Raw genomic sequence first — 27421 nt, 5'->3', positions numbered from 1 at the left:
CCTAGTGGTCACCGTGCTCTCTCTGGAAGCTGAAACTCCTCAAGCTCCCATTGCCTGTGTTAATCTGTTTTCAAGGACCATACCAGTTCTTAATCTAATAAAATGGCCAAGGAACACACCATCTTTTTATGGGACTTGCAACTGAATCTTTATACTTCTGAAAATGTACCTCATTCAGCTTTGTAAATGAATGTAAAGCGCTAACCTCTGGGGGCCGAAAATTGGATCACTTGGCTTGAAGTCCATTGCTGGCAATGGATACCCGAAGAACTGCTGGTGCAAAAGGGTTAATAAAGCTTTTTTTTTTATGGTCAGTTTGTCACTGGGTGGTGTTCTTTGTATGGATGCATCTGACATAAAGCTAACGGTCAATAGCTTGGTTTCTGTATAGCTTTTTTCCTTTGCTCAAGTTATTGATATATAACAAAACCCATCCTTTAGGCTAAGGGATAGCCTCTGTTTTTGTAGTCATTCACCAGGTTTGTGACTTTAATAGATGTCTGGTAAGTGCCTGACTTAGTTCTACCATAACAAAAAAATCGTTATTGTGATAAATCTCACTAGTCAGCTTTTTAGGAATAAAGCTTTCTGCTTCAAGAACTGAATGAGAAAAACATTGTTGCCTGCAATGAAATGAGAGAAAATTTTATTTCCGTAAGCAAAAAACTGGGGGCTAAAAAGTATTTACCTGTCACTAGCTCTTTTCCCTGGGATCTTGTGGTATAATATACGGAATCTTATGGAAGTTCATACACTGAGTAAACGGCTTAGACTCTAACAGACTGTAGATCTAGGAAAACCTTTTTTCTAGAACAATTATCAGCCCTACATGGTATAGCAAAGGCTGTGCTGTCAAGTGAAATAATAGAGTAGTTCTTCCTTCTCCTTATCCATTTGTTCTTGGCTGCGCTTCTTCTTTTCCTTCTTGGTGGGCGGGCTGGAGCGGAACATCAGCTTCCTGCCAGTCTGCAGAGAAAGCAGAGGCCGTGCACATCGGTGCTGTGCTGAGCAGCATCTCTGAGCCCTGTGGCTCCTGCTACAGCTGCTTCACACCATGGGGCTCTCCTGCTGCCTGGAGCCATGGCCCTTTGCTGGCTGCTTTCTAGGCAGGCTTGAGTGTGTCTATTCAGTGTGCTTTTTCTATTAAAGTGTAAGCGTCAAGCATCTGAAGACGATTCATGTGCTAGTACTTCAGCTTCTGCAAAGACTGTAGATGTTCCTGCAGCTGTTTTCTGATTAAAGCCTTGTTAGTACTGCTACAAGAAGGTGGGAAGTTGGAATCTGAGGGAGCCTGCAGAACTATTGTATATTGCGTAAAGTAGCAGGGACTCATGGTGCCTGTTCTTGGTCACCTGTCCTGGCACCAGCTTGGTATGTGGCAGAGCTGGGCTGCCCTCACGGTCACGTTGACCCGTGAAATGTGTTCACTTGGTGTACAGCAGGAGCCCTGGCCTGCGGTTCTGCACATACCTCTAAGGAGGGAAGTCTTGGATTGTTGTGATGAGGACTATGCACCAAAAAGTAGGGCTTGAGGATACAGCCGAGCTGGTCTAGGGGCTTGCTGCTGCTGCAGGATGTCCTGCTGCTGCCTCCTTTCTCCTTTGCTGATTTTTCTGCCTTTTTTTCTTTTTTAATATTGCCAGATTATCAAGTTGAAATGAGCTTAATGAGAAAATTGACAAGCAATGGAGAGGACCACATGGTTAAGGCACAAGAATGGGAGGACAGTAGAAGGACACAGAACTGGAATAACTCTGCACAGCTGCCCTCTGGCAGTTGTTTAAATTATATGAATCCTGTAATCTGGCCTACACGTGAGCATGGGTGTCATTCCCACGCAGCTGTGGAAGCCTCCTTGCAACAGCTCTTCCCTTGAATGCTTGAGGGTACCCCCAACTTCTCTGAGGCAGGCTATGGAGACAAGATATTCCTATGGATTATTGCACTGACCTTTTTTTTTATGGTTGCCTGTGCTCTTTCCAGGGCCCGTTGCAATCTTTCCTCCTGCAGCTTCTTCTGTTGCTTTAGTTTTTCCTCTCTGAACCTTTTGAAGGGAATGAAAAAGGATTTAAACGTGCATGGCTACACAGAGTACGCTTTTGATATACGTGTCGTCTAACAGTGTAAGAGCAATGGAGTGTGGGGGTTGAGTATAGGTGATGTTGGATTTTAAATGATCTTTGAATGGTGTTTTTTGGCATGGGGGGTGTGGAGGCAGGGGCTGAGGTTGGTCAGATTCCTTCCTGGGTTTCTCTCTTCCATCCCCAGAGCACGCTACCTGTGGGTCTTGTTTCTTTTATCAGTTACAAGTGCAAAATCACTCAGAACATCAGGAAGAAGTATTGCACCCTTTCTACTACAAAGGTGAAGAAAAATACAGAGAAAGAAACTAAGCAGGAGCAGAATGTCACTGTTCTGGCTTTAAATGCTCAAGCTACTTCTGATTAATCTGGTTCACCTGGGAATGGCCAGATCCAGTCAGCTCTCCATTTTTTCCAGCTCTCTTTGCAGTTTGCAAGGGGAACTTTCAGGTGGGTAACTGAAGCAATGTCTCAAAACCTGAACTTATTGTATTAACTGGCTATTATTTCCATTAAAAAGCACAAGTTAAATTTAGAGTTCTGTAGAAGAAACATTTAGAAACTGGTGTAGCTGCCAAAAATTCTTATGTACTTATACAGAGGATTAATTTTCTATCCAATTACTTTAACCGTCAATGCAAATTGTCTTCTTAAAATTACAGTTCTCATCAATTTTGCTCAGAAGACTTTTTTTTTATCCTTTTCTAGATTTTACCTTTCAGTTCAGAACACAGGCACCTTCCAGGTCTTTTCTAACATAGCTGTGGCTGCTGTTTGCTGATGAAGAGTTGTGAGTACCATGAATTTGAAGCAACACAGGAGTAAAATGGGATCTATTGGTCACCTGGGCAGTCAGATTTCTGTTAGTTTCCAGGGTTGATTTGAAAAATTTAGTTCTTTCAGTGGTTTTGCTTTTGACCCTCAATGTTTAAAAATAGAGGACCTGTTTCCAGAGAGTCTGGTTTTACCTTAATCTCCTTTCTTTTTCTTTGGCTTTCTCAATCTGTGCTATCTTTTCTGGTGGGACTCTCTCCAGGTTGTCCAGTAAATTGTTGAGCTGTTTTTCTATCGCTGCCAGCATCTGCAGTGTCGTCAGGTTTGCCTCATTGTCTCCAATGCACTGGTTGTAGACCTCCTGCACCTTTTTGTTCAAGCTTGTGAGCATTTTGTCCTAGGGATAAGAGGAGATAAGGTGAGATGCACCAGTGAGCTTCTGCCCAGTAGAAACACCACATCCCTTCAAAAGAATAGAAAAGGAAACCAGTAGATTTCAATTCCCTCAACAAAACTCAGTTGTTTGCTTCTCAATTTGCTTTGCAGTGCCTGGGGTGGCAGAGCTGTATTGAGCTGTTCTTATGTTGGCCTCCTCATCCCAGCTTTGCTGTGGCCCGGGCCAGGTTGCAGCGGCCTGGGTGCCTCTGTGGGTTCTCCTCCCCCCTCATGGCAGCTGTGTGGTGTGGGCACATTCGTCCCAGTTTGCTGCCTCCACTGTGCCCCAAACCTGCCCTTGCTGCAGCTCCACTGCTGAGAAAAGTGCTGATCCCAGCCCTCTGTCACTTTTTACCCAGGATGATTATGGTCAGTGGAGAGGAACTGCTCATTGCCATGCTATCCCACCTTGCCTTGATCTCAAGGAGTACCTGGACATCAGTGTTGTGTTCTTCAGAAGAAAAGGCTTGAACTCTGTGCTTCAGATCTGCTGCCCTCTCTTCTTCTTTGGCGATGGTGGATTTGAGGTTGACCACATCCTGCTTCAGCTGTCCTATCTCCTGCTCCCTAGGCCAGAAGAGAAGGGAGGTATTTTGAAAAAGGCATCTCAGAACCCCTTGGCTGCTCTTCTGCTTTCCAGCCCAGGACCATCCCTCCTGCTGCCGGCAGATGGAGGTAACACTACATGCCATTTCTGGACAGCTTGCACTGTAGCTCTGAGAGCAGAGAGCTTTGGGTTTTCTGGAATAACAGTTCCTGTGTCGGTGTGGGGGATGGAGAAATAGCATAGCTAAATAACACTTGAGAATTTCTAATGAGTCGATGCAGGAAGTAGATTGCATTTAAAAACATTCACAAGGGGTTAAGGTGCACTGCAAATGGGAATAGGTGTGCCTACCTGCGGTAGAAATACTGTGCTGCAATTACACTCAGGTTCCCTGCTGGCTTCCTCTGGGAAGGGTTTGCATTGAGTCAAAACAGATGCTGGTCTGGATAGCTCCAGGTTCCTTGTTACTTGCTTTGATCTTTTCTTATGAGAATTACATGATACTTCCTGGCGTGTGTACCCCACAGAATGCTAATTGCATCAGTTCCCCAGCCTGTGCCTTGAGGACTAGGCAGCCTGGTGGGAAGGTGCTAGTAGATGGGGGAGGTCACTTGTGTTTGAAAGCCGGGGCACAGGGACCCCATTCCCATCACTCACAGAATCGCAGGATCACACTTACGTCCTTTGGTGTGTGGTGATGAAAGTGTTTTGGAGCTCATCCAAACTTTCTTCCATCTCCTGGGAATTCTGGATGAAGGACAAGTTCTCTTCCTCCATCGCCGTGAAAATAGACAGCAGTTGTTGGGGATCAGTAAAATATAGCTCAGGCTCCTGGAGAGGAAAGCACGTGTGATGAGTTTTTGTCCTGTGCTTGTTCTAGTTCTACTGCTTTGATTTGAGACTGGAAGAAGGTGCCCTAAAGCTTCCTTGTGTTTTTTGTTGTTGTTGCTTGTTTGTTTTATCAACTGTTGGGAAAAACAAAACAAAACAAAACAAAACTTGAAAAGACTTGAAAAAAGTATTTTTTTTCTGGAAAAACTTTGCCTAAACAACATGCTGTTTGTAACTATTTCAATCCCAGAGAGAGAGAAATTTCCTAAAACTTTGGAACATAAAAGTTGTTCAATATCCAAATAAGATGATTTTGTGACTCCTCTCTCTCTGTTCCAGATGAAACTGCAAAATGAGGAAAGAGGGAAATGCCCTCCAGTGCCTTTGCCTACTGGAGTTATTAGTAGCTCCCCCCAGCAGGACAGCCAGGCATGATCCCCAAACATGACTATATTCCCTTTAAATAAAAAAAAAAAAAAAAAAAAAAAAAAAAAAAGTTAGGGGAAACTACCAACTAGACCCTGCCCTAGGTTAAAGAAGTTTTGTCGCTCAGCAGAGTGGCTCTCTGGTTTCTTATGGCAGTGTGGGCTGGAGGGGCTGTGGCTACAAAAAGCTGAATGCTTTGCACCCAACTCTGAGCATTGATTTTTGACTCCTGAAACCTTCTGTCTCTTCTCTTCTCTAGGACCAGGCCTGTCTCTGAAGCCTTGCCTTTTTATGGAGAAGGTTTATGTGATTTGTGATCTGCAGTCAACGTGATGAACTCAAGAAAAGAGGGAGGTAAGGCTTACTTGAAGAGAGAGGCAAGACTTACACAAAGTCTGTGTGCCTTTATTGCACTGGCTGATTTGGGGTGGTGATGCTGCTAGCTTTGCCTTAATTTCATTCAACTGATGTAAAACAGTGGAAGCTCTTACTTCAGTTTTTGCACAGATGGTAGAAAACAGGCACGAACTGAAATAAAGCAAGTGAAGAGCTTATTCAACCCCAGCTGTCAAACTGTTCTTGCATGTAGAGAGGTACCTGGCTGTCCACGTACAAATGTCTCCTACTTTCCTGCCAGGTGTTTAACTTGACACTACCTCAGTAGCTGCACCAAGTTGAATTTCGGGAAGTAAAAAGTGATGCAAATATCTGAATGAGAAAACTTCAGTTTTGGACATAAAACGGTAACTTTGCTAATCTCAAAACCTCCTGTTGTGGCATGTCGTATCTTGTTGTGGGTTGGCAAGCTTTGAAGTGATAGTGGGTTTTTGGAAAGCAGCGGAGGAAAGTTATATGAAGATACTTATAATGAAGGTTTCTAAAAACATGAATATTTATGAATATATAAACATACATTTACAATTAGTGGCCACAATAACACCTCAACCCCATAATGAATGGTTAGAAGGTGAGAGAAATTAATAACATCAATAAATGACACAGAACAAAGTGTAAATGTTTCAGTATAAAGACTTCTGACCTCATCTTCTTCATCTGAGCAGGTTTTGCTCTCTCGCTCCTCCCGTGAACTTCTGAAAAAGCATTTTGTGTATCAGGCCCTTAGAGAAATGACAGCTCAAAGGAGACCTTGTTAGTATATCATGAACATGGCAACTAGCCAACATTGACACCTCAAACAACTTCTAGTTTCAGCTGCAGGTAGCTGACAGCTTCCCTTTCCGTTGTGTGTTGGCTGTTTTCTCCTGAATAGTCCTTTGAATGTTTGCAGGTTTGCCCCCCGTTTGTCTGTGGGCTGATTGGGCATCAGTAGGAGCTAGAAGCCACACCAAGATGCACTGTAGGAGCTGCGTCTATCCTCAGGCAAGATGTTTTTTGAGCTGCTCCAGGCTCTGCTGGCCAGCGGGGTGAGAACTCAACAGAGGAGCCTGACCTGAGGGTGTTGATCCAAATGCCTTTAAATGTGGTGGGAAGCTGGGCTCTTGGGTAATGAGAAGGCTGAGGCAAAAGACTTGTTAAAAAGACACAGCAGCACAGAAAGTGTAGAGAAAGCTTTGTGTGGAGTGTGCTACTGCTCCTGAACAACATGCTGTGGCCACCACAGGAGTCTGCAGTTTTTACTTGCCCTTGGAGAAGGCTGTTAAGTGCTTCTTCTGCACAGCCATCTGCCATTTACCAGCAATGCAGTCTCTTTCTTCCCTGCTCAGCCCCAGGGATAAGCCTGAGCTGCAAAAGCAAGGCAAGAGGAGCCTCTCTGGCACCGGCAGCAGTCTGCTCATTGCTTTCATTCGCACCTATTGCCCCGGGGCTATGGGAGGGGTGAAAAACCTCAGTTTGCATCGTTTTAGTGCCAACCCCACTTGTGTATGTATTGTTTCTGCCACATGGCAGCAGCCCAGTAATTGCAGTAGCAACACAAGGGGTGGCACAAAGCAGCCCCGCTTGGGAGGGCCTGGCACCTGCAGTGCTCTGAGGGGAGGCCGAGGAGCTGGCCCTGCAGGTAGAGACTTGGCTTAAACTCTACTGCTAACCAGGTGTTTTTTGGCCTCAGGAGGCTATAGAATCACCACAAGCCCATGCTTTGCATTTTCAGGCAACTGTTCAATTTGCCTTCCAAAAAAAAGTGGGCCCTTCTTGTCTCTTACTCTCACCTGCTCTCCACTGTTCAGTCTGGGCTTGCCCATGTTATGGAAGCCTCTTACTGCCTGAAGCCTCTTACTTAAAGCAGGTGGTCAATGCAATGTGGACCTCATTGATGGGATTGATGTGACCAACAGTGGGAACCAGTAACCCAGCCACAAACAGACCACACAGAAGCTTTGCTCCAACCTAAGGTCTATAATTCCTCCTGGGGTCACCTTAGGGCCCAAACCCTGTGCAGGCTCTTATCAGAGGATTTGGGGATGGAGCTTTTTTGGGGTAGGTGTACAAGTATTGACTTGCACATCTTTGGAACATCTGATATGTTGATTTGTTCCAATAAGACCCAGACCTATGCATGCTGAGAGCGAAGGTGAGGAGTAGGTTTTATCTTCCTGATTCTCAGTTGAGTGTTCTCCATATTACTTGACTGTTGTTTTTTGTTGTCTCGTACTTACTTCTTTTTTGTCAAGAGAGGCTTCAGGAGGCTTTTGAGTTGTGGCCTGATCTCACATAACAGCTTTAAATTCAAACTTTCTGCAGACAGCAGAGAACTTGACGCATCTGTGTAACCTGTAGTGTACAGACAGGCAGCATTAACCCAGCTGTCAGGCCTGGGCCTGAACACCAGAAGAGGTGTACATTTAGAGCATGGAGCTGGCCTGGTGAGGAGTGGGGAGCTCTTCCATGGCACTTACCCTCTTCTGCAGTGGTGAGAGGAGAGGCACTTTCTTGGTTAGCTTTGGAGGCTGTATTCGACTGCTTTGTGTGCTTTTTTACATATTCCTCCTGCCACTCTTTCGGAGATAGCTGATAGAGGAAGTCCTTGTAGATCTTGTACTCTTGCAGAGTATTCTCAAATCTGTATATTTCACTAGGGTGAGAGAAGTGGGCAAAGTATGTTAGCAAGAAGGAAAGCCCCTGTTTGAGCAGGTTCTTTCTAACTCTTGACAGTCAGCTCCACACAGAAAAGGGACAGGAAGGCACATGTCCTTGTGGACACACAAAGACAAATGTGAACCTGCCCTGCATGTGCCCTCTGTGGTTCCTCATGTGAAATCTCTCTGGTCACATCTCTCTGGGCAGACCTCTTCTGTGGCACTGGGCTTACTAATATAGGAACAATACTAGGAAAGTTTGTCTGGGTGACTGGCATCTGGCCAGCCTGAAAAACAGGCAGACAAGTTCAGGTCTAATTGCACATGTCCAGAGAGAGTTACTTGATGTCAAAGCAGCAGTATTTTACCCACATCTCCAGCAGAATCTTGAAATCTGAGCAGCAGGCCTTGGAGCTTAATTTTTACATCTGCCAACCCTGCAAGGCCTGTGCAGCTAGAAGGGAGTGAACAGAGATCTCCCTTGCCCACGTGTCTCTGATAGGAGTGGTGACCAGCTGCCATCTGCAGCTTGGCCAGTGTCAAAATACACTGATGGATGTCAAAATACATTCTGATGGTGTCAATTGAGATGAAGAGGCAGAGATGTGCATTTAGAAGAAAAGAAATGCTTCCATTTTGCTGTCTTGTCCAACCCAAACTTCAGCCCCTGTGCCTTGGGAAGCCAGCAGAGAGCAGCCACGCTCTGCAGGTATCTCCAGGGGTTTAATGTGGCCTGTGTCACCTTTGGTGTGGAAGATGGAAGCGGTGAGATTAAAGGACCTGACCTGGCTCTGAGCTCAGTGTGAGCAAACACCAAGAAGGGATATTAAAATAAAGCAGTCAAGTTACCTTCATTAAATATCTGTTTTACTTCAGAAGGGCTCAAAAGATGCATGTGATGAGGTATTGTGCCTTGGCTGGCAGGTGATAACTGGTTCAGCTCTTTTACTTTCCCCCAAGTATCTGTCACCTCAGGAAAGAAATACCTGCTCCCTGCACGCTGCCCATAGGAGGGAGCATGGCAGCATTTAACAAAATGAGTAATTAATGTATTACCAAGTGCTCCTGCTGCCTCTAAAAAAGCTCAGTCTTTCAGTCAGTGAATCAACCCCCAAGCCACATTTCATAGCTTTGGTGCCAAATAATAGATTTTTTTTACTTGAAAAATGAATACAAATCTTGCCAGCTCTGCTTGTCATGGGAATTATCATTTTTAAAGACACTATTAAAATGCCTTGCTGTAGTTTTATTTGTTTTTAATCTGAGACTAGGCATTTCATTTTGGTTTCAGATTAGTTCTTTTTAAAAATACTGTTAAACTTGTTAAACTGTTAAATTGTTTTAGAGAACAAAACCAGCATCTGGAAAACAAAAGCTCTAATGTTTTGTCTAGAAATCACTGAAATGTTTTGACTTTTAAAATAGTACTGTTTTCTGAACTTCCCTCTGCCCCCCCCCAAGGACTGTAAGGGTATAGTGCTGTAGGGGCTGTTAAAGGTTGAGCAAGAATAATGTGCTGCTCTTACCTTTGGAGACTATTTATTTGGGAATTGATCATCTGGATCTCTGTTATTTTCTTTGTCTTTGCTGCAGATTCTTTTTCAGCGCTAGAATGCATTAACATAAGCCATGAAACAATTTAGCGATAAGCAGGTAGTGAGCTGTGATGCATATAAAATAGATCAAAGATGGGGAGGAATCCTAGAAATATATATATTTTTAATGGTACAGATGTACCACAGGTGACACTTGGCTCCTGCCTGAAGGTCCAACTTGCCTTGGTGAAGGGTTTGTGGGGTCCCCTTTCTGTTCAAGGGGTCCCTAACCGGGCTGCTGCTGAGTATCACTTGCTGCTCTGCTTTTATGATACCTGTAATGGACCAAAGTGCCCAACTTGCTTCTCGTAGGGAACTGTTCCTGCTGTGAAGGGTTGGGAAGAAGAATTTGCCTGTCATAAGGGTGTTGTGAGAACGGAAGTGGTGGAGACAATGTTAGGTTCTTCACTGCAGCCAAATCAAGGGCTTTTGCAATAAGATGATTCCCCTACTATTGATTCCTTCATCTGTTACATTGAATGTGTGGGGAGAAAATGCTACTGGGACTGTAACTCTGGGAAAACCCAGACACACAGAATTTGAGGTTGGATGCTAGTCCAAACCCTCAGGGGGGAGGTCAAGCAAAAAACTTGCTGTCCTATGCAAAAGAGTATATGTGTGGTTCCCTCAACATCCTTTACATTTTCAGGGCGTGAACAGAATTTCTGTGGTTCTCCTTCAGGAACTCATCAAACATGGCAATATCCTTCTCCAGGCGGTGTTCAGCCTTTTCCAGCTTTTTTTCCTCTTTCTCTGCTATGTTCTCCAACCTTTGAATCTCCTCTCTCTTCACTGCCATGGCATACTGAAATGAACCCATAAAGGCAAATCAGTTCATTGGTGTTAATTGTGTGGTGTTTTGGCTTCGTTCTTGGTTCCTTTTTTGCCTTCTAGTTGTTGGCAGAGAGGGTAAGGATTTCAAACCAAGATATGTCTTAGTGCAAACTTGATACACAGAGGCCAGAAGATGTTTCAGAAATAACACAATAAATAAGTGGTGAAACTGAAGGCAGAATCAAAAAGTCCTAGCACTGAATTAACTCCTAGCTGATAAAGATTGATTCAGTGGTGTTTTAGTAAAACAATAAGGGTGAATAATGGGGATATTCCAGCACGGCTCCCATATTTTGGTTTCATAAAGGCTCCCAGCTATAAAGTACATATGGTACAGCAAAAGCCAAAAGGTCAGTGTATCTGCACATCTTGTAAATGAAGGGGAAATAGTTGGATGGCTGCCACTGGGTGGTGTGAGTGACCTATGTTCACTTCTTAGTTGTGGATTGCTGGCCTATGTATAGATTAAGAGCCTCTAACACAGGGTTTGGACAATCAGTTCATGAGGTCTCATCTATGCTCTATTAGCGCAACCTCTATGCAATGGGGGGGAAAAAGCAACACAGGGAAGAATAATTAAGTGATCAGAGAACAACGTCCTTAAAGAAAGCAAAGTACCTCAAGTAAAAATATTTCTCTTCTGTCATTTATGTAGTTGCGGAAGGTCTCCTTTTCTAGTGGGTAATCTGAAACAAAGACAAAAAGTTCATCAGACTTGGGGGGGAAATATGGTCATGCAAAGAACAGTGAATATGGTGGCTGCTGTGAGCATGGATGTGGTTGGCACTGAAGGCAGCAATACCAATTATTTTATTACCATTTTGACATCAGTTAGGCTCAGTTGGCAAAGCTATTCCCCACGTTAGAGGCAGGAATTTAGGGTCATGTCTACTAAGCTAACCTAAATGTGGATTTTAGTGGAAATGTCTCCATGACACAAGGTCCACCAAACTCTCAGCTGATTTCTGTGCTGCTTCCCAGGACTCCCAGCTACTGTTGTGGCCACAGGGGATGGCGGAACCCCAGCTACTGTGGTGGTGACACCTGCTGCATATGTAAATGCATGAGACGGAGACAGCCTAGCCACACAAGGGCTAGAAAGGTGCAGCAGATAACTACTGTGTCTGCAAGAGCTCACTAAAGTCAGCTAGAGCCAACTGCTAGTCCCATCCCCTGGGTGACTTTTGATGTAGTCTGTTATCCAGCTGAGCAGCACTGCTACAAAGACAGTAACAGTTCCCTACCTTTTTTAATGGCTATCTTCCATGAAAGACACTCCTGAAGAGCCTTCATTCTCTCCTCATCTGTTGCCTGTTTGCTGTTTTCTTCCTCCTCCTCCTTTTGCAGAGCTTTCCTGAACCCGTTTTGCTTTGCTTTTACTTTAGTGGAGTATGTCATTTTCTCATGGATTTTCATGGTCTTCATCTTTTCACGTTCCTATGAGGAGGAAGCAGTTATGCAGACAGCTTGATAATGTGTTTTGTCTGCTGTGGTTTTTAATGACATCAGTGGTTATTCACAGTCTAAAAATTAGCAGCAACTGATACCCTGCTGATGCCTGTTTGCCTGGTTTATCTGACTGATCTCAGTGATACCCTCTCTTGGTGCAACCAAAACACTTAGTTTCTTTTCTTAGTATCTGTTCTCATTAGTTTGTTGATTTTGCGTTCTGCATCCAGCCACTAGCTGTGACAGTTTGTACCCACTCAGTGTCCTCATTTTTCCTTCCTGGGTTATTCCTGGGACAGAATGGAAATTATCAGAGGTTCATCCTTCCCCTAGTCAAAGGGAACAGGACAGCCCACGGTCAGTACCACCTCAGCCAGCCTTCACACAGGCATGTAAACCCTCAGGTTTGAACTGAGGATGTCTCTTCAAACCCTCTTTAAAGCTTTGGGCTGAAGTCTGTAATTCATTGCTCCGGGCTCAGTGTGGGCCTGGGTTAGGCTGAGGACATCAGGCAGCAGACATCCTTAGTGCACTTCCTGCTAGGCCCTTCCCCATATTTACATTGTGACATTGAACCTAAGCTGAACACAGACTATCAGTCATCAGTTGGTGAGGTGAGGAGGCTTGCCTAAGCTTGTTTGGAGCCTTCCCTTTGTGATTTAGAAACAAAAACCTCTTGCTTCCACACTACTGCCTGGCTTCTGCAATCATCTAAATTCTCGGGCCTCTCAGGGGCACCATAAGCTCTCCATGCTTCCTACTCCACTTGGATCACATGCCCTAGGGAAAATCCACAGTGGAAATAAGGAAGAAAGATGTTCCATGGACCCAGCTCTCCAGGCTAGTGCACTAGTGACCAGCAAGCCTATGCTTGCATTTGCCCTTGGTAAGCGTAATCTTTCATTGTGGACCTCAGTGGACTTGTAGCTGATCTGGGGGACTCTCAGCTGAATATCGCAGGTGTTGTTTCTCTCATGCAGTAAACTTTGGTCTCATTTTGTATTAGTTGGTTGCCTCCCCTAGTGAGCCCCTTCTATATGCACTGGTGTAAAACGTGTACATACCTCCTTAGCCTTTTTTCTTTCCTTGTCCCTTATTAAGAAAACATCAAGATCTGGAGGAATTGTAAAAGGATTTTTCATTGGGTTTTCATCTTCCTCTGGGAATTCTGCAAGAAATAGACAAGGATGTAGAAAGTGCAAGGCAGAACGTCAGGACCTAGTGCAAAGGGACACTGCTGTGCTGGACCGCAGCAGCACATCTCCTGATCTGAGACAATGTATGCCTCTGGCTGGTGACAGCTGACTGCTGACTTTAACATTTAACATTAGCATTTAACAATCCCACTCCAAGATTAGAAGCCCCAATATAACAAGTGTCGATTGTTTGGACCTTCTCCAGTTCTCTTGTAGCTGGTAGGTACCTAGTCCTCTCAGGAGAGGTAATTGGAAAAGTATTATACATAGGTCATACCTGTTAATATAAATATAAGCTTTTAGTTAATTGTCAAAGCCTCAAAAGAATTAGTTTATCTGTAAATCAGGAAAGCTTTAGCCAGGCCCAAGTCTGAAGAGCAGAATGCTTTTTGCCCCTGTGCAGGAAGACTCTGGTTCACAATTTAATACTGTGATATAAAGTCAGCCTGGGTAAATGCTCAAGGTAAAATCAGTGTCTGAGAGAGCAAGAAAAACTCAGGAAGGGCCTCAGATCTTGGCTCTACTAGGAGATCTGTCAGAGACCAGACTAATTCCTTTGCCCTTCTCTGAGGAGCTGTTGATGGCAGAGCAAGAGCTGTGTTCCCTTACAGTCCATCTTCCCATTTCCAAACCTCATTTACTGAAGTGTTTGTTCCCTGTTTTCCTCAGGCAGAACTTTTCCTGAAGCTTTTGGGAGTTGGTCTAACCTGATCATGAGCAGAAGAGTATGAACACAGACCTCTCCTTTGACCTAACCACAAAAAGCTGCCAGAGCATCATGACCTTACCTGACAGCCCAAGGTACGTTTCCATTGCAGGTTTGGAAGAGAGACTTTCAGAGATTGACTCTTCATGTGGAGATGGCATCGTTGACCCTGGCCCAAAGAAAACCATAAACAAATCAATCAATTGGGACCTGCCAGTAAGTGATGCAGTAAGGTTTTACAGCAGTGACGGCCTAGGGGCTTTCTGGATCTTAACCACTGAACTTTTTGCGTCTGGGGGAATTAAAAAAGGCTTCAGCAAACTGGAAAATGTTTGTGTTCTGACAACAAACAGGAGATGCTGATCCTTGGCTGATGTGAAGGCTGTGTAAAACAAGAGTCCTCCTTACATACGCAATGATGGGAAAGCAAAGACAAAACAATTTGGAGGCAATAAGCAGCTCGAGTCCCTTGCCTTTTCTTGTTCCATTCACAGCTCCAGTTCTGATCTAAACCCATGCTTTCATCTGCCCATGCTGGTTCACAAGCAACATTTTTACTCCCTAAAGCTCTTACCAGAAATTGCTCCAGTACTGTGGGTTTCTTGTGATAAGGCTGAATGACTGCTGGACAACACAGACATGCTGTAGGGAACTGATTCGTGTTTAATTTTAGGCTGGCAAACTGTTGAAGGTTAGCGTTTTGTTTCTCTGAATCCAATCTCTTTTGTAGTCTTTGCTGTAGGTCCTAGGGGAAAAGACATAATTGTAATGATCTCACTCACAAAGAACAGATAGATCATTGTTACAGTTACCCTGTAATCAACAAAGGCAGCAAGCTGGGTCCAGGGAGGTATTAGTTCAATTGATGTAATTCTGCTGCTGGGACCATTCCTGATCCACACTGGTATAAGACACAGCAGAAAATATCCTCTTCCGCTTGCACTAGTTTTAAGGCTATTTTAAAGCATCATTATTTGCTCTGAACAGCCTCCAGTTTTCATGTATTTTGAGCTAAACTCATCTGGCCTAATTTCCACGTACGTCCTTGGTGCTTTGTGTTTTCTACTGGCTGTGTTTCTGCAGCTGCCCAATTAGTATCTTATTCTTCAGAGGTGTCAAACTTTCAGCATTGATGAGAGACAGAGACTGAGGTAGAATTTAAGCTGTTTGAATGTGCCCCAAATGTTTTCTCTCTGCTTTTCAGAACCTGAAGTACCTTTTCCAAAAGTATCCTTGACTGTTCACTTAGATTTCATGTCTCTCTGAACCTGGGTGTAACTTCATGGGATTTTTTTTCTCTAGGGGTCCCCCATCTGTGTCCTGCCACAACATAAACCTTGCTGATGTTGTGAGTTTTAGAGGAAAAACCCATCAGGCCAGGTGTAGGAAGGCAATGTTCAGATGAATACACTTTGTGAAATACACAGAGCAGTTCTAGCAAACATTCAGCCCTCTCAGTGCACACCTTGACTTCTGTAATCCCCAAACCTTCTCATCAAAATCTTTTTGTTCAAGTGGTTGATTCCAACTTCTGCTACAGGGAATAGGACTAAAAAGCAGGACTAGACAGAAGATACTGATATATTGCAAATAATTTGTCAGAGAAGCTCCCTGAGATAAAAAGTGCTTTGTAATACACTTAACAAAGTATACAAAGCCCTGTTGCTAAGATTAATTTATAAATATTCATTTTTTTAAAGTATTTTTGTTTTGAGGATATTGGTTTTTATGTTTTTTTGTTTTTGTTTTTTAATAGATTGTTTGCACAGCACTTTAGAAATAATGCCAAAAGCTACAGAAGCACGAGTTGTGCTAATTATAATTATTAAGCTCCATAATGCTAATGAAAAATACTTTGTTGCTAGAATCATTTGGCATGTATTTCACTGCCTCTGACACTTTTATGTTTCAGTAGTTACACATCAATATCCAGTAGTATGTGAATCAGAAGATAAGGCATTCATGGCTTTAATCTACTGAAACGTTTATTCAGTGATTTTCCAAGCACCAATCTGCTGTGCAAAAAAAAAAAAAAATAAAGCCAAAGTAAACATGCAAACAATTCTAAAAATAATACAATAAAATCCATCCACTACGTTCCCAGAGTATGTGATAAGCATATGTGCTATATACTCAAATAATTTAAATGATAACATCACTCACAGAGAAGGCTCGTGCTCACTGGGAAATTGCTTCAAGTTCTGAGCTGTGGGGCAGCTATTGCAGGGACAGATGTGTCCCATTTCCCAGCTGGCACGCAGAGGAGGAGGCCATTAGTGCGTGTGATTTCCCACTGAAACACCCCAGTACCTCTGCTTGTCTGAGCACAGTTATGTCCAATGCTGACAAGCAAAGAAAATGCTGCAGTTGCTCTCACCCCTTTATTTTTATGGCTTCTCACCCAAAGGAGACCTCTCCACGGACGGCTGTGGATGTGGTGCAGCAGACACAGCGCAGCTCAGCTCAGCTCCGGCTGTTGTCCTTCTGTTTGTGCTGCCATGGGAACCCCTACGCCTGCTGTCGGGTGGCACCCAGCCCATGCACGGAAGGGATGCCTTGGCCCGGGTTCCCTGCAGCAGGGACAAGCATCTCTGCCCTGATGGCACAGGGCTGAGCCAGGTGGGTCTTCCCGGGAGGCTTCCCAACACAGGTGATGCTATGTGTCTGCCAAGCAGGCAGCTCCCTTAAGTACAAACCAGCCATCTGGATGGTAAAGGGAGAAAACTTCTCAGGTGTAAAAGGCTCCCCCCCCCCTTGCTGGGTTTCTTTATTTCGATCCACCTGGCCTGGGGATCAGGCATTTAACCTCATCTCAACAAGCAAAGCAGTGGGCTGAGGAGATGGGAGTTGGAGCCCTGGACTGTGGAAGTGACTGTAATTTTTAGTCACCATGTGACTTTGAACCATTTTTTTTCTCTGCTTTGGTCTTTCTGTTCACAAGGTCTGAACAGTCTCAGTTCAAGGCTGACGTGGTGTGGGTGAATGAACTGACATTTACTGGATTCTCCCCAAGTCAATAATGCTATAGAAACCCAAATATTCATTCCATAAAGTCACATAATTTGAAAGATGATTTGATACTTTATCAGTTGAAAAAAGTAATATATTTTAAGAAGGAAAAGATCTTTAAATACCATATTTTCTTTTTCCTCTTTCTGAAAAGACTGAGTCTATTCCAAATGGACCATGTTCTTCTCTAGACTCTTTAGATTTTCTATTAATATAATTTCAGCTTTCGGAAATAGCAGTTTCCTTCATTTACAGATAGGTTTCCAAACAGCTTTCTCCCTCTGAATAAGTCATGCAATAAATAGCATGATTTTCTGTAAGTGCAAACTCTCATTTGATTGTTATTGTTCTTTTCCATGATTGCTGATTATCGAAAGATTGGATTCAGGCAACAGAAGGAAAATGCTTATAAAGAAAGAAATTTCTCTTTATTCTGCACATGATTACTTTGATTTTTAGCAGTGATGCAGAAAAGTGCTATCTTTGGTATATTTGGGGAAAATTTCCAAATGTACTTGGGAGTATGTATCAAAAATGAGACTGTAAAGTAATTTCCATTACCAAAAAAATAATTCAGGAATGAGATGTACTTAAGACGCACTTTTCTAAAGGCATAATATCAAATGGCCTTTGTTCAGAAATACCAGTTTATTACAGAATTGCAAATTTGCAGTAGTAGTAACAGCAGTAGCCATCACAGAAATAGATAACAGGACTAAGACATTGGAACAGCTACAGCTCTGTCTGGCGTAATCTCTACATCAATGAATGATGCATTTATATAACCATTGCTCAATTCTGTGCCATCCTTCCTAAATGCTTATCTCTGTTCCTGTTTGGGGAAATTATTTAAAATCGGAGATGTATTTTGTGAATTCTTGGAAATGCACAAGCTCTTCATAGTTTTGGTTCCTTCTTCGTATCCTGCACATGCCATAAGCCACTTGGGCTCTTTGTTTCCTTAAGGGCAAAGAAGTTTTTAAGGCCAGAAGGACATCTGGGGTCTATTCTTGGCCACCATTAACTTAGTTAATGAATGGAATAAATATCATGTGCACATCATGGGAAAGCCTGCTTGGTGGCATAGGCTGTGCAGCTGACTGGTGCTGTAGCTCGTTAGGGATTTCCGGGTTGTGCAATGTAGCTTCAGGGCACTGCATTTTTGGGTCTTATTAAATGTCTGGACAGTGCTTCCCTGGTGCAGATCTGAGGAAGACAGGCTACATGATAAGAATTGCAGATTACCTCTTGTGTTTCCAGCAGAAGGATGTTTTGGGGGCTTTCAGGGGATGATTTTGTTAGGACCTGGGATTAGGATTGCAAGATATGGTTATTTCTTTGCTCCTTTCATTTATTTCTTGAAGGTGTTGCTTGTCTTTTCTACTAGCACAGAGGTGCTGTGAGGGTTAATTAGTGTTGGCAAAACATTTTGAAATGGCTGATTGAGAAATGCTGCCAGAGATGAAAGCTAAATAAGTATCTAGATAAATAAATATTCCTTTGTAGTCTTATCTTTACAGGAAACTCCCTGTGTACCCAGGATACTGCACAGGTCACTGAGCAGCCATCTCCCCATTGCCTGGAGTCTTCTCAAGGGGAACTCATTTATTTTAAGTATTCTGCTTCAGTTTCTTCAAAGTGAGACACAATACGTACCACACAAGGGGAAAAGCCTTAGTAAACAGCAAATGGCACAGGAATACTAAATGGTTTGGCAGCTTTTTCATTCTCTGGAGCTTTTGTTCCTCTGTTTCCTGCTGAATTGTGTCGCTGCAGAACCCAGAACATCCCAAGAGGAAGAAGAGAAAATCAGAACCTATTTCCAAGGTAGCACACGGGGTAGGAGGAGGGATCCAGAAGTGAGTGTCCACAGCACAAAGTGTAAGAGTTCCACTGAAGGTGATGAAACCAGCACTTTGCTTCAGTGTGGTCTTAGAGCTTCTGGGTGCTTTTCTGCTGGCGGGTCTCTTAGGGAGACTGTTCTTGTGCCTTATCCCTGCTCAGAGGGCAGCAGCTTCAGGATGGCTGTGGAGACGTGATGGGGAAATTACAGCTGCTCACACCCTTCTTGCAAGGTCTGTACACACCACTGAGCTCCGTATAGACACTGACTCAGGGAGGAACACTGACCAGGTGGTTCTCCTCTGTGCTTTATTTACAGTACATATCCCTCCATCAGCACCACAGCTCAATGAAAGATGCCATAAAGAAACAGTACTGGAGACTATATCCATCCCATCTGATCAAGCATTAGGGCTAAAGCATGTCTCTGCTTCTCTGCAGATTTTCTTCCTTCCCAGCACCTGACTGTTGTAATGGCCGTGTTGAACTGCTACACATACCAACTGCTGCATGTGCATGGCAAACCCAGGGCCTCTTGACAAAACTGTGGATGTTTCCTTGTCTCCTTTGGTTGTGGGGCACAAGGAAGTGGTGGCCTGACAGAAAAAGAGGTTCTGTGACTTGGGCTGGAGCCATCCCAAACAGGGACAAGCAACTAGTGCAGAAGGTAAGCAGAAGACCTCATGTGCACAGCAAAGCTGTGATACCCAGGTGCCCTGGTTCCATGGGGTCTATCTATAGGCACTGCTGTTTACCCCCAGCTGAAGCTTACTTCTAGGAGGGATTTTTATCTTAATGTAAAATTCTCCAGCTGGAACAACATGCCCGGTGACCTTTAGATGGTCAGAGCCAGCCACGAGGTGGCAGCAACCTTGTGTTGCCATGGACAGGGATTTGGCGCAGTGATCTGTATTTCCCACTCTTACCATACAGGTGAGGTCTCCAGACATGATGAGCACCAAGAAAAACCTGGCCCATCCTCTGGCTGCTGAAGAAGTGACACTGAGAAGTGTCCCCAGAGGGGGCTCTTCAAAAAGACCTGTGATCTCAGCTCTCATCGTTGCAAACAAGTTGATGGAGCAGGACTCACTCAGGTCTTTGAGTCCTACCACTGATTCTCACACCCAATGTCTTGCGGGGCTGCCTCATCCAAAATGAATTTGTGATATTCTTGCAACGAGAATTCTTCTGGATTCAATCTGGTGGTTAAAAGCTGATAAATATTCTAAAGAGACATTTGGAAATGACAGGACAACCCCTGTCGTCCATCCTTTTGCTGAGGGTACTTGTGTAATGACTTGGACAGCAAGTAGCAAGTGCTCAATGATTTGTACTTCATGCTCTCCTTTTCCTGCTGAGATTGTGGACTCTTTCCTGCTGAGAAGAGGAGAAAATACCCTGCTGTCTTTATTTTAGGACCTTCTCCAGACCTGGGCCAGTTTCTTTTGCAATGTAGAGCTTATTCTAGCATGTGCCATGGTGGCAAGGATCCTCCCTTGCAATGACTGTCAGCGGTACTCTTCTTAGACAACCGCGTGCAGATAAGCTCTGGGCTTTGCTCTGTCTCCTGAACTAATGCAGCCAACACTGAAGCGTCAGTTGATTCAGGCTCTCTGACTTCTGGCCTGGATTAGTCAGTGTGAGGACACCTGCTGATCTGTCTGCTGATAGTGGCCTAGCAGAGCATGATGCAAATGCAGCTGAAGATGACAGAACCACAGAACACTACCACTTGGGAGAGACCGCTGGAGGTCTCACGCCGAACCTCTTGCTCCAAGCAAGGCCAACTTCAAAGTCACATCAGGCTGCTGAAGGCTTTGCACAGCTGTTTTGAAAACCTCGGAGAATGGATGTTTCACAAACTCTCCAGGTGGCGGAGAGGAGGTCTGGGAGGCTGAGCTTGGGCCCCTGAGTGGCTCCACAGCCTTCTGTTGGTAAGGACGATAAATACATGACATAGTTGTGATTTCAAGGCCAGTTCCGAATACCTGTTTAGACCTAATCCCAAATTGAAAAGTAGTTCCAGATTTCCCTCAAAACTAAGTACGTCTGGGACCTAGGAGTTTGTGCTTGGCCCATTGGAAAGAGAGCCACGGAGCTGAAGCCAAGGAGACTTTCCTAACCAGGGCTATAACAAGGGCTATAAATTCTTGCTATTTGCAGGGACAAATGACCCAGGAACCTGAGGTTGCAACTTCATGATTTTACATTAAGCTCTTACGGCACAGTTCCAGCTGTTTTCCTGGCCCTTGCTTCATGGCAAAAGTACAGCTGCTGTGACTGTCCAGCTGAAAAATACCCTGCCTGAGGAAACAATCCTTTTATTTTGATCACTGTGATAAAAGGTGGGGGGAAGGTGGGATTGGCCCTGTCAGTGCCAGTCTCTGCTTAGGGAGATAGTGAAACTGTGGCTTTTTGTTAGCAGAACAGGTGGTGGTGCAGGCTCCCTTCCTTCAGTAGAGGCATATGGATCTGACCAAAAAGGATCTGTAAAGTAAAGGGCTGATTTCTGAGAGCTGCAAGAAAGAGCACATGCTTTATGGCTCCAAACCCTTTCTGCTCACGTGGAAAGGATTAAAGAGAAAAAACAACCCAGTTATTCACTTTGCTCCTGAGCTGTTTTGGTCCTGTCCGTCTTCTCCAGAGAAGCTTTGACAGGAGTTGTTATCTGTGGTCCTAAACTGCAGCTTATATCCCCAGGGCAGCTCATGGGATCTGTTTCCCTTGCCAGAGGACTAGGCGTCAGCAGGTACCCATCAAAACAGTTCCTAAACATGTGGTGCCAGCCTGGCTGTTTCCTTGCAGGACCTGCCTGTTTGCCTCCCTGCTTTAAGGATGGAGTAGTGGGGCAGAGAAACCAAGTGACTCCTCTGATGCCGCACGGTGGGGCTCTGGCAGGTCAAGCCCCAGATCCACAGCTTCTCGTAGCTGTTCAGCTGCAATCACAGACAGCGCAAACATGCCCCTCATGCAACAACAGCCTTGTTACTTGGAAATGCTAGGAAGTTTCCACATCCTGTTCCTATTCCATTGACTGCACCTGCGTGAATGCCCGCTGTTCTCTCCACCAGGGTGTCAGCAGATCCTGTAGCTTGTTTTCCACTGAAATGTCTCCTCTTAGGTAAATATTATATCTGAGGTTGCTTTGCCAGTGGCTTTCCTACCTGGAGTTTGTACAACAGGTCAATGCCCTGCTCAGAGATAAGAGGAATACTTGCTGTGAGTGCTCTTTGCTGCTGTGATATGCCATCCTGCTTTTCCCTCACCAGCTTCTCCTTTAAAAGTTTTTGAATGCTGCTGAAGTCGTGGAGGTTTCAGCAAAGTGAGGGAAATTTAAGACAAGCTGTCTAGTGCTTGGACAGAGCAGAAGGGCTTGTTTATTCCAACAGCCGTGGCTTGTAAATTATTCATCTGTGCGCAATTGAAACATGCAGATCCTCAAAGGTCATGTTACAAAGGGTGAGGTGAAGGATCAGCAAGCTTTGAGCAAAACAGGAAGGTTAACAGGTCCTAGGGAACCCTTCTCCATCCACCTGCATCTGCTCAACAGGAATTCTTGCTTGCAGAAGAAAACTGAGTCTCAGATAAGTGAAGCAATGCACAAATGTGTGTGTGGTGGGGAGGACATCTGTAAAAACTCTTCCTGTGCCTGTTTTCCCTCCAGATGGAAGCTGGTTGCAGTGAAACTTATAGAGAGCCTGTGGGCACACACAAATATCAGTGCACAATAGTTTTTAGCCTCTGTGAAGTGTAGAAAAAGTTTCCAAAGACCAAGAGAGATCAGAATAGCCAACTAAGCAGAAAAGAAGCCAGCACGCTTCTGCTCAGCAATTCTGTCTCCAGACAAAACCAGACTTCAACTAATTAAAAAGAGCAGATGCTAGCTGGAACATTAATTGGAACAAGTATCATCTTCTGTCTGCTTAAATCTGTATTCTAGCTCTCTCCTAGTAGGTTTGGAGATCTATAGAGAGTTAACTCTGTATCTGGCTTATTATTTTGTTACACACAGCATGTACTTAGAAGAGCTTAATGAAATATCTATGAATAGATTTGTGTGTGTGCATATATATATATGTATATACATTTAGGAGCAAACAATTCTCCATCTAATAATGCAAAGCCATCAAACCCAGCATTTTCAACCCTTCCTTCTCACGGTGTTAGTAATAAAGTGATCTTCCTCAGCTTTGAGAGGTCTTAGAAGTAGCACTGGGCAAAGGGCCAGCTGCTGTTCTTTCCCATCTGCATTATATTAAAGGACACCTCTTCTCCAACCTCTGCTCATTTGCTGCCCTCAGCCCATGTTCCTTCTCGTTAATCTTGATATATGCTCCATAGAAAGTGCAAAGAGCTTAGCTGATATCTGATACACTTATAAATAGCCTGTCTGCCCTGCTATGGTTCTGCAGCTATCCCAACACGAGTAAACACCCAACGTATTGCACTCTTCCTGGAACTGGGATGCTATCGAAGATTTTCCTCTAAAGCATCCAAATTTGCCTCTTCTGGAAGCTGGGTACTTGACTGCAGGCACCACTGCTCTGTTCCAGATTGGCAGTTCCTCAGTCTTGTCCTAGTCTCTGATTCCTCCCTAAGAGATGAGGGAAAGGCATCATTTGGGTAATGAGGCTCTTTCACTGTTCCCTGCCCTCCGTGCTCCATGGGTGCAGGCTGGGGCTCCCTCTGTACAGCTCCAAGTCCCAGTCCTTCCCCTCTGCTTCGAACACAGCTTGCCCCCAGGCTCCTGCTATTCCCTTCATTCTCACACTCCCAGTTTCCTCCTTCTCCATCGGGGACAGATCCTGTTTCCTTGCTGGACTCACTGAATCTGTCATAGGTCTGGCAATCCCAGCAGAGATTTGTCCTGCAATGCTTTCCTGAGCACCAGTGCTCCCATCTAAATGCCATGCAGTCCTCTGCCTTCCAGGGAACTAGGAGCAGCAACAACCCTGTGCAAACTTCTCTGTGCTTCCTTGGTACATCTCTCTTAGTCCCTTTTTCTTTTGGCGACCTCCTTGAGTGATAACTTTCATTTCCCACCCTCATTTGAACTGAATGAGCCTCAAATTCAGCTCCCCAAGAGCCCCCTAAATAGAGCTGAACGTAGGCAGGAGATGTAGGGAGGCCGATTGGGATATTAGAGATAATCCCTGACTCATTTTCTTGCAAGTCTGATGCAAGAAGTGAGTCAGATCCCTCCGACAAAGCTTGACCCAACAGCCACAGCCGGCAGCCAGCCGAGTGGCAGCGTGTGGAGCTTGTGTCGTTTTGCAAATGGAATAAAGTTCACTTTGCACAGTGGCGTCTGCCTGCATGTGCCGTTAGAGCAGAGACATCTCGCCTGAAGACGCCTTGCAGCTCGCTTACCCCATCACTGCTTGTGGGTGGGATAAGCTCCCCAGAGCCCTCAGCAAAGGGGACGGGTGCTGCTGAGCGGCGACCCTTTTTCTTTACTGAGATGGGGCAAAGGTCCCTGCCCTGCAACGCCGAGCTGGTCACGCTCAAAATGCTGCCAGTCCCCAGCCCCTTTGCAGCCAGGGCTCAAAAACCCTCTCCTTCCTCTGGGCATTCTTTCATAGCAATGCTGCCAATACTAATCCTAATGTAACGCTGCTTTTTGGCTGCTTTCTCTTCCTAGGTGTTAATGCTGTCATTACTGAATGACGCCTCCTTTCCCCGCAGCTCAGCTGCAGACAGGCATCTCCCGGGGCTGGTGGCTGAGGTAAATGGCTCCATCTGACTCCTTGTGTTGAGCTCTCAGTGCCCATCCTCCTTCTGGAGGTGTCTTGTTGACTACCGAGAGCCACGGGTGACTGGCTCACGTGCCGATATCTGATTATTGAGGCAAGGAGATAAAGTTAATTGATATTTGTCTCCTTATATTTACCTCCCACATAGCACCAGCATCTCCCCTTATCAGGGTCCACCCTGCTTCTTTGGCTTCTTTGCCATCTAGGTCTCAGCGGTGGTCTGCTGTCTGTCCTGTTTTCCCTCTCAGCTGGTTTCAGGTTTGGACTGTGCCCATTTTCTCCCAAAAGCAGACAAACTCCTAATGTGGATTCTGCAGCTGGCATCCCTGCAGCCTATCCCGACCTCGCTGAGACACCTCGCATGGAGCTGCCTTGAGAGTGGTGCGTGCAGTTGGACTGTCTGGAGTGAGCACCAGTGTCATTGCCTTTGGGTTGGGGCCTGCACCACTGCAGGTTTTATGATCCTTAGAGTTGCTTTTAGTGGCTGCTATCTCTAAACATGCACCCCAGAGACATAAGACGGATCCTGACCCAGGACTTTTCCCTGCAGAGAATGGGGGAAGTGGTGCTCAACGCCTCTGATGGGAGCTTCTTTTGGGTACGGCAGCAATCTCGCTCTGCTGAATGCAGGCTTGTGCCAGGTTAAGCACTCACCCCTGAGTGCCTCTTCTGTTCTTTTTCCAACACAGCTTCTGAATTGGAAACCCTACCACCTGCATATGATACGAAGAGGGATTTTGCAACATTGGGAGGCTGAGTCAGGGCACAGGAACGAGAGCCATTTCTAATCGAGCTGAAGAGGCTCGATTGCATTCAGGTGCCCACTGCAACAATTTCCCTTCTCACTCTGTCTCCCCAGGGGTTGTGCAATGCTGGCACCGGTCAGCCTGGTGGCGGAGGAGCAGCCGGTGCAGCTCGGTGAGCTCACTGCCTGCCCATCACTTTTCCCCCTGTCAGCAGTAGCATGTCCAAGGTAAATCTTTGGAACCGCTTTGGTTCAGGCTCAGACTGGCAGCCCCTGTCTTACTGTGAAATTTCGTGATACAGCAGCTCCCGTTCAAAGTTTAGTATCGCAGCAGGACACCACCTAGGCATGGAAAGGAGCCTGCAAACCCTCGCCGTGCTGCACCCTTTCCAGTGGCCTGCCCTGCGTGTGGGATACACAGAGCAACCTTCCCTGAGCCCAGTTATCCCAGGCTGTACCCTGCAGCAAACCCATCTGGTGCTGGTCCTTCAGATCCAACCCCTCTGGCCAGTGCCCCCTTTGTAAGCTTCCCAAATAAATTTTAACGGAGCTCGTTAAAGCTGTTGAGATTGGTGGCAGCTGTGGGAAAAGGTCTTGTAAATAAGAGTGCTTAGATTTCCCTTATCCTCCTCTTTAGTTTCCTGTAGGCTTTTCAGTGCTTTCTGAGCCTGAGTTATGGCTAAACTATTCTCAAGGACTAGTTGAAGTCTCTTGTTTGTTTTCTTGATGCTGTTCCTAGTGTCTTGTAAATCATCTTCTGTCTTTGGCACTGGTAAAGGGTGAAGCAAGCAGTTCCACCACTGCAATATATCTAGGTTTTGTTACAGCAGGAGGAACAGAGCCCAGCTCCTGACTGAAGGTCTTTTGAGTTGTTCTAAGTTTTAATGTATAGCATCATTTCGGGATCAGCCCAGTGAGCACTATCAGTTTGCCTCATTTACAGAATCACAGAATTTCTAGGTTGGATTACCTTCCATTCCTGTGCACTGTGTTAGACCTGGGACTTTGTGCTATGCTCCTCCTGGGTCATGGGTTGGTCTCTTTTCAGAGGGTAAATCCTGCAGCTCCACCAACACACAGCTGCTCACAATGGCCTCGTGAAGCAGCCCACGTGGCTCGTCTGCAGGCAAGTCACGCCTTGAAGTCAGCCAAAGAAGGCTCCTGGCATGTCTTCTCCTCAAAGCTGGGGATGAAGGAGGAGGAGGCTGCAATAATTGAGCTGAGAAAACTTTTCGTCTCCTGTCTGGGTCTCAGTGGGCTCCAAAGAGGGTTGAGAAGTGCCAAGTTCTCGGGCTGGCCCTGTCCCATGTGGCGGCTGCCTTCCAGTGTGGCTCAGGAGCCTCTGCTCAAGGTGACTTTTCAGCATTTTAATTCCTTTCTGCACCTCTTCTTCTGGGTTGCTGAAGCTTTTCTGCTGGCTTGTATTTTTATGAGGGGTTTGTGTCACCCACTGGGCTCTGATGGCTGGGACACCTTTTGGTCCCTGTTTCTAGAAAAGCATCACCGCTGCTGGGCCCTACCCAGGACGCCTGGATGTGTCCATCAGCTGCCCCGGCAGGCTGCCACTAGAGTTCTCTGGTCCCTCTTCGAGCCCATTGCTCCCTCCCCATTGCTCATTTTCTCTTGGCTTAGCATAAACGGCAGCCCTCAGCATTCTCCTTGGAGGTGACAGCCCATGCCTGAGTCCAGCAGTGAACCATTTGCTCCAAGCAGCAAACGGAGCTGCCTGGGAGCCCTTAGGGCTTGCTTTGCTCCTGTCTGTGTCCAGCTCCTTTGGTGCCTATTGCACCATGGGCTCTGATTTCTTTCCCTTTCCCCAGAACATCATCTCCTTTTGGCTTCCTTGTAAACTTTCCTTGATTCTCTGATTCCAGAAAAGACCTAAATGTCTCCATGTGCTTATCCTTAGTGATTGATCCCTGAGATTCTTGTAACCTTTATTTCTCTTGCCCAAGCCCAATTGCACTGTCCTAACACCAAACAGCAAGTCCAAGAGGGGTTCAAACCCTCTCCTTCTGCCCCATGCAAACTTTCTGGCTTGAGAAGGAAACAGCTCTTTTGTCTATCATTTTTGCTGCTGCATGTGAATGTACACTCTTTTAAAATGTTTTTGCTTGAAGACAAATTATTATAGAGTTTTCTGAGCAGACTTGCACCAATTTC

At 45.2% G+C, this 27421-nt stretch overlaps 1 protein-coding gene across 1 annotated transcript; it reads right to left on the bottom strand.

The window, feature by feature from the left end:
• Nucleotides 1-852: 852 nt before the first annotated feature.
• Nucleotides 853-14550, bottom strand: CFAP100 (cilia and flagella associated protein 100; the record flags this gene model as incomplete). Its single annotated transcript, XM_084292905.1, has 14 exons — nucleotides 853-966; nucleotides 1951-2044; nucleotides 3050-3252; nucleotides 3722-3857; nucleotides 4517-4668; nucleotides 6134-6185; nucleotides 7853-8125; nucleotides 9656-9736; nucleotides 10366-10529; nucleotides 11177-11244; nucleotides 11803-11995; nucleotides 13072-13175; nucleotides 13992-14078; nucleotides 14484-14550. The coding sequence occupies 14 exons, from the start codon at nucleotides 14548-14550 to the stop codon at nucleotides 853-855; spliced, it is 1788 nt and encodes a 595-aa protein (XP_084149031.1).
• Nucleotides 14551-27421: the final 12871 nt, after the last annotated feature.

The sequence above is a fragment of the Netta rufina genome (assembly GCF_964035555.1).
Source record: "Netta rufina genome assembly, chromosome: 10".
NCBI classification, from domain to species: domain Eukaryota; kingdom Metazoa; phylum Chordata; class Aves; order Anseriformes; family Anatidae; genus Netta; species Netta rufina.
Note: the sequence above shows the minus strand (reverse complement) of the source record. Positions and strands in the feature narration are given on the sequence as shown.